The sequence below is a fragment of the Pteropus alecto genome, unplaced genomic scaffold (assembly GCF_000325575.1).
Source record: "Pteropus alecto unplaced genomic scaffold, ASM32557v1 scaffold17, whole genome shotgun sequence".
In the NCBI taxonomy this organism is placed as follows: Eukaryota; Metazoa; Chordata; class Mammalia; order Chiroptera; family Pteropodidae; genus Pteropus; species Pteropus alecto.
The window spans coordinates 235963-243599 of record NW_006440645.1 but is presented as its reverse complement, the minus strand read 5'-3'; the positions used below and the strand labels follow the sequence as shown (position 1 = coordinate 243599).

Below are 7637 nucleotides of genomic sequence, written 5' to 3'. Positions count from 1 at the left end.
AAAAAAAAAAAATAACCTTCACCGCTCACTGGCAAAAATGATTTGATAACCTGTCAGTGAGAAACTTGCTTTAAATTATTTAATATATCTAAGCTTGTTTATATCACTTGTTGACCATTTTAGAGAAAAATAAAGCTTATCACCGCTATGGGAACACTATACACAAAGTCTCTCAATCTTATCTCTGGAGACTACTATCTTTAAACACCACTCTAAATACATTGTGTTTTTACCATTAAGACAATGTTTAAATAATCATTTACCACCTAACTACAAAACACACAGCAACCAGAAACACATTGCTTTAAGTTACATCTCTAGTTCAAAAAAGAAAACTCTAAATTAAAATCTTGTACCATTGTGGAGAAAATAATTCTGGTTTCGTGTATTACAGAGAAGTGTTTCCTCTCAACGTATGTCTTTGTTATGCACAGCAAAACCAAGGTTATGTTAGGGCTACGCAGTACTTCCAGAGACTGTCGGCCTGTGAAAAACAGCTAGAAAACAAAAACTCCACACTAAAAACAAATATGAATTGATTACCTTCTCAGTGCCTCTTTTCTTTTCTCGAGGCTGATTAAGTTTGGCCTGCCTGTCTACCAAAATCTTCTGCCAATATCTCTGTTCATGATCACCTTGAAAACAAACAGAAACATCGATCACCGAACATAAGGGAACGTATGAAGACATATTCGATGTGTTAAATGACCAATAACACAGCTAGAATAGCTGTCCAATTACATTCAGTGCTACTTGATCCATACAAAAGCATGAAAAAAAAATACTAGTTTCATTAGCAAAACTCAGAAAGTACAATCACCCCGCGATAAGAACTGTCCAAAAGGAAAATTCTATGAAGTTTTACCAGAAAGGATCTCGAGCTTCCAGGAGTGCTTCTTTTTAATGTCCGTGTGCGCATTTAACACTGCTTGGGCGTCCTCGGGAGTTTTAAACCTAGCATGGCATTCTGTGTCCCCTTCTAGCAAGTCCACGTAAACCACCTCTGAGACTGCTGCCAAAGTGTCCTGCATTAGTGTTCAGAAAGACATAACATGAATGAAAAACGTTTCATCGTAATTCTAAAGTTTTTCCAATGGCTGTGTCAGCAGCATTCTGTAAATAAGCCTTGCGAAGCTTAAAACGAGAACTGCCCGACCTCACACGTCTCTCCTAGAGTATTTACAAATGCTCTTTCAAACTAACAGGGACAGAGCTGAGAACCAGTTTAAACTAACGCCAACTAGAATCATAGCTTTCTCTCATTCAACCACACTGCTAAACCTTAACTAGGGTGGAACCGTCCCTACGGACAGCAGGACAGCAGGCCCGCAGGCCAGGGTGCCCGAATACCCCCGCCGCCCGCAATCAGGAAAAGGGGTTCCGAGTCTGCGTGCGGCTAGAACAAGGAATGAGAGCAAAACGAAAAGCCCCACACAGTCTGGGGGAGAAGGTGTGTTTCCACTAACCTGCACAAAACCACTTATGACTTGAAACGTGTAAAAACCACTCCACCTTTTATAACAACTCATGAAAAAAACAAGTTTCATGAAACCTACAAAAACTCGAGGTTCCCAGGTGGATCTATGGGAACGTAGCCCAAAAGCTTTTACTTTCTGATAAAATAACTTAAGCAACTTCTGTACAACTCTTGGTCACTCAGCAAGAAAAAGTTCTACCTGGAAAGCCCGCTGTGAGGGCAAACTAATGAGATTCCTGCATTCCTCCCATTTTTTTTTTTCACAGCTGGTTCTACAGTAAATACAATGCAATTATGCAGGAATGTTGCACTAATTCTTAATTCCTCAACCTCCATTCAGGAAGTGAAAGAAGAAACTGGAGATTCCCAACGGGGGGAAAAGCCGCTTACGCATCTTGTCCCCTGTGGTTTTGTCAGTTTTAGTTTTCACCCAAAATATCAAGCCACAGCTAATTTAGATTACTTTTAGATATTGGGTTTTTAAAGTCTGAAGTACAGAAAGAACTGAGCAACACCTGGAAATACTACTGATTGCAGAATAAGAAAAGTTTACTAGTTAATAACAAGCATAAGTAGTAAGAACCTGCGCGTCTGCAGAAGCGCGGGAGCAAATAAGTCTCAGCTCATCCCAATACACCGCCTAACACAGAAGGCGCACTTGCGATGCTTGCGAATTCAATGCAAAGAGAAAGAACTAGAGACAAACTTGCCAATTATTCCCAATTCTTTGGTTAATAGTAGTATTAAATTTAGACACAAAAGAAGAAAAATAAGCAATTTCAAAGCTGATAAAATCTAACTATTCAAGAATAGTATAGCTGTTATTGATTTCTAAGATTAAATCACTGCAATTGAAAAGATATTTAGTAAACATCCATTCTAATCTCGGGTAATCTCTGGATTTAAAACTTCTTTAAATGACAAATTAGCCTGGTAATCGCAAGGGGTAAGGCACAAACAGTAGCTGCCATCCTCATCACTCTGATTTGTTCCACCAAATGTAAATAACCATTACTTAATAGTTACTTTATGATTAATAGATTTTGATGATCATAAATGAAGAGTTTGTAATTGATAGTTACCATTCAGAGAATAAAAGCTCTTTAATGTAATTAAATCTGTCAGCCATTGCAAATAACAAACCTTAAATTTTCTTTTAAATCTTTTGCAACCTAACTAACCACAGCAGCACTTAATATCCTTAATTTCATCCTTCTTATCTAAAATTCTATACTGCTACAATACTCTACAAGCTGGTAATATCAATTTGGGACTGACCAAATCCTTCGTCGACATCATTAAAAGAATCTACGTTTCCATGTTAGTGACAGACAGAATTTTAGGGCAGAGTTTCAGACAGAGCGCTTACATACGATCAGTGAGCAGCCTCGACGGCTGTGCAAGTGAAACAGGACAGGTGTGAGCATGGGACACCCCAACGGCAAAGCACATGCTGAGGGGCAAGGGGAGAATCATAAATATACGTGCTACGTTACACAGAATTTTACACTGTGTAAAAAGTGTCTCACCTAAATGGGTGACAGGGTAAGGGTGAATGAGACACCGTGCTCCCCCACGCATGAATACGTCTGTAAGAAACACTGCTGCATTGCTGCATAAAAGGCTTAGGCAAGTTACACAGTGTGAGAAGACTGCAGACCAGCACCGAGAGCAAGTTGTAAACTACATATAACTATGGATTTATCTGCACGCGCATTTGAAATTTTTGAAGTTTTTCAAAATACACTTTTCTGTCATTGTTCCAATTTTTAAAAACAATCAGCAAGGTTTAATAACACCAAAAAAATTTTTTAAACATAAAATTAAAAAGGGCACTTTTCCACAAAGTAACATGCATTTCTTTCAGGAAAAAAAGGTTCAATTTCCAAGGGGATTCATTGACAAAAATAAACTAAATCCATGGTAAGAAAAATGTATGCATTTTGTTTCTTTTAGTCCAAAGTAGTTTTGACTTTTTTTACGTCACAAAACCTTTTACCAATCTATTGAAAGCTCAGAACACTGCTGAAAGCAAATTACGAATTTTCCAGTTTGCTCCCAAACCTGAGAACAGCAGATTAGTTTTCAAATAATTTCTGACCAATTAATGTTGATCAAATATTTAAAAAAGTTTTGGCACTAAGTATTTTTCTAAAATCCATTTTTCCTGAAAACAGAAAAAGTGCCTTAAAAAGTGGACACGGAAACAGCACTGAACTGTACCCGCCCCTTCAGTCACAACGCCTGCAGTGTGGTTCCCTCACTCGCCACACAACTCTCCATCAGGCACCAATAAAAATGAGCCGAACTGCAGTTTTCCTACAGAAAAATGTGTGCACTGTGCTCACAGGACTTTTGAGCCAGCGAGGTCTTCGGTCTTACATTTGACTAAAAGTCAAATTTAAGAGTCACTATGGGATCAAACCCTGTAAGCAGCTTACCACAGAGCAACAAATTCTAATTTGATTTGCTTCGTTTTCCATATTCAAAACATTCTCACACAGGGATTTTCAGGGGAAGCAGGGAGCAGGGACAACTACCCTGGGGACTCCAAAGCCTTACCCTGACGAATTTCCTGCCAGGCAGAGGCTCAGCGCTAACGATCTTCACAATCACGCCACTCACAAACTGGGGTCCTGCCACATCCGCCTTCTCTTGGGGACAACACTGGGCACTGTTTGCTGTGGATTAAAAAGACCAGAAATAAACCTCTTACACTTAATCATTCAACACTTAGGAGGCCCGCTTTAGAATCATCACTTCTTAGCTGCTTTAGTTGATTTACTTAAATTATCTTGAATTAGTAATTAATAAAGTCATTATGTTGTAAGTTGTTGGGACTCAAGGGAGGTCTCCTCGACAGTCATACTACATATTGCAGAATACCATGAAATGAAATACAAAAATTTCTATTACTCAATGCAAACTGTTACTGTTGAGAGCACTAATAAGGCACTCAAAAAAGTCCCCTTTCTCTGAAGCAAGTGACAAAAGTGCTCTTACATTTGATGAGGTGAAAAGGCAGACAAGGACAGAATGACACAGAATCCTTTGTAAGATAATTCAGACAGGAAAATTTATGTTCCCATTACAGGAATTTAAAATATACACTAACATTGAGAATTTCATACAATTGTTGCTCTAATTTGTTCCTTCTTTTGATTAATACTATGGAATGAAATTACAAGTGAGAAATTACAATGTGTTTCTACAAACTTGCTCAATTCATAAACTAGGCACTCACTACTAAATCTAAGAATGAAACTGTATAGAAAACATATGTGTGATTTTAAAATATACTGTTTAAAATAAGCCCTTCAAATGTGCTTATATCAAGAATAAATCACATCTGGGCAACTAATCAAATCAATTTTTCTAACAATGATCATCATATAATTAAGTTTTTAAAAATTAAAGTTTATCCTATAACTCAAATGTAGTACTTTAGTATGCAAATAAACGTAATGCTACAAAGAGTATCATATTGATGTTTACTTTTTTCATTTTTCATTCCAGACTTATTAGTTACTCCATGGTCTGTTTCCATTTCTGACTCCGATTTTATTTGGGATATCGTTTTTTTTAAAGAAGCCATACTGGCTTTTTGCAGTGCTAAATACTCTTTCTTCAAATCCATCCACTCGCTCCTGTAATGAAAAAAACGTACATTTGAAATAATGATAACAGATACTTGCATGTAAAGTAAGTATCTAAATACATACTTTACAGTGACTTGTAACCACTCCTCCCCCAACTTATTTCTTAAACACACTCGATTTACTTCCCGGGTTCTAAATCTATCTAGCAAACACTAGATAGATATTTACTTCCCGGGTTCTAAATCTATCTAGCAAACAAGCAAATGGGAGTTCCCCCAGCACCAACACTCAGATTAAATGTTTTAAATTTGCAATCCGATTCTTAAGTCTATTTCAATTATGTGCATTTTTGAAAATAAAAGTTTTGAATTAACTAGTAGCATTTACTTAGAAGAGTCATCTCTGGGGGGAAAACGAGAGGTTAAAATTTAAAGATTACTTGTTAAACTGCCTCCAATTTCAGAGATAACATTCTTTCGTATTTAACTAGAATCAAAGGGAATTTCTAAGAAGAAAAAAACACCCCTGGAAGCAATTTATTCATTGACACACCTTTAACATGTAGATGCCTCTTCAAACAGCTGGAGCCCTCCAGATAGGAGCACAATGGGTTGAGGCTCCAGGAGCGGCTTTGTCAGCCCTAATCTATGCCATCAAACGAGCAGATAGCGATTTTTTAAAGAGGAGGATATCTTGTGGTAATGGTTTTAGCTGTTAACATTGACATCTGTATACTTCAAAAAAAGAAAAGAGAGATCTAGACCCACCCAGGATCGTACCTTCCCAGAGATCTGATCTATTAGAATAACAAAAGGCTCTTAATGACTCTCACAGATAAAAAGGCAAAGGAACCCATGAGTTAAGAATAGCATAAATACCAGAGCCTCAAGCCTTTGCCTCTTAAGCGTGCAGACCAGAACCCAACTCTCGGGACCAGTAACCCGGAAGGTCAAGAAATCCTTCCCAGAGGTACGCCTGCGGTTTGCCCTCTCCTGCGCGGTCTCCTCATCCGGTCCATGGGCTCCCTTTAACTTTAACATGGAAGTGCTTTCTGTCACTTTCCAAGTAGTAAGTGCTTCCATGTTTTAGTAGAAGTGAGTCCAAATTGCTCCTCGGATCCCACATGGCACCCTTGTTACTCTAGAGACGACGGGACCCCTCTGCTCTAACGTGCGGTACTGCTACTTCAGACAAAAGTAAGTGCCTCCATGTTTCAGTGGAGGTATCTCCAAACCCACACGGGTTTATTCTCTAAACTTTGCAGGTCGAAGCTGCTCCCGTTCCCACGGTCTTCCGAGCCTGGGCTCCCCATCACTTAAACGTGGATGTACTGGCTCTGAACTACAGAAGTAAGTGCTTCCATGTTTAGTGATGGTGAGTCTGCTTGCCACAGCCCCCGACCTGCCACCCACGGCACACGGAAGCCGCACCTTTAGTCTGTGTGTTTAGGGACACCCACGACTATAACGTGGAGGCATTTGCTGGGACACGACAGCAGTAAGTGCTTCCATGTTTTAGTGTGGTGGTCCCTCTTCAACCTCGATCGCGACAGTTGTGCCGTTGCCAACCCGGGCGACAGGCCGTTACTGTTGCTAATATGCAACTCTGTTCACACAGCTGGAATTGCACTTTAGCAATGGTGACGGACTGTGCGCACTGCCACGCGGCGCCGGGCACCTACTTGGACAGCACGCGCAGGGGGATGACCTCCTCTCCCATTCTGTGCCTCTCTTTATGCTTTTTCTTATGCTTCCTTTTTGCCTTTAAGAGGGATCCGTCTTTTACATCTCCAGTATCCTTTTCCTCTTCAGTAGAGACTTCTAAGTCTTTAAGAAATAAAAGACAAAAATTAAGAAATGAGAAACTTTCTCTGTCTAGCCCTATGTCAAGGTGTGACTACCTTTGTCTTCTCTGGACACCTCCGAGGCTTTTTTCAGGCTGTCGCTCTGAGCCTTCCTCTTGACCTTGGACCTGGGCGCAAGGACCTCCGCCTCTCCAGACCTACTTCTCTTCCTCTTCCCCCTTCTGATGGAAGGTGAGCTGCTCACTTCAGCTCTGTCCCGCTTCTTCTTCCTCTTGGCGGGTGGCTTCTGCGGCTCTGTGGCCTCCGTTTCAGAGCCCTCTGAGGCGGCCCTGGGCCTCTTGGCCGTGAGGCCGCTGCTGTCCGGGCCCACGTCCCCGGCAGACTCTCCGGTCTGGGCGCTGTCCTCCTTTTTCACGCGCCCTTTCTTCTTCTTCTTCCTTTTCTTTTCTTCTGTAACGACACTGCCGTTAGTTTTCACTTTCCTTAAACTGCACCTAACTTACATGCGACAGCGTGTAACTCACCAGCGACTCTAAGGGCAGGAATGGGCTTATTTTTCACGGTTTTGGGAAATATGCCAGGTTTTCTTGGTGCTTCCTCTGGTGGGTTGTTAAGAAACTGAAATGAAATCGGCACAAAGTGTTTGTTGCCATTTTTAAAAAATACTTGCTAACTAAGCCTTTGCTTTTTCTTTTCAGGTCCTGGGCCTACCTCTATAGCTTTGGCTGCCTGTTCTTTTGTTTCAAATTCCACGAAG

General features: G+C 40.4%; 1 protein-coding gene across 1 annotated transcript in view; it reads right to left on the bottom strand.

Moving 5' to 3' along the window:
• LARP7 (La ribonucleoprotein domain family member 7) overlaps positions 1-7637 on the bottom strand; it is an 18276-nt gene that overhangs the window by 6628 nt on the left and 4011 nt on the right. Inside the window, 8 exon segments of the mRNA XM_025050901.1 lie at positions 544-635; positions 866-1025; positions 4040-4158; positions 4973-5124; positions 6758-6902; positions 6977-7330; positions 7405-7498; positions 7592-7637. The exon segment at positions 7592-7637 is cut by the window's right edge and continues 72 nt beyond it. Coding sequence (XP_024906669.1) covers positions 544-635; positions 866-1025; positions 4040-4158; positions 4973-5124; positions 6758-6902; positions 6977-7330; positions 7405-7498; positions 7592-7637 — 1162 coding nt within the window.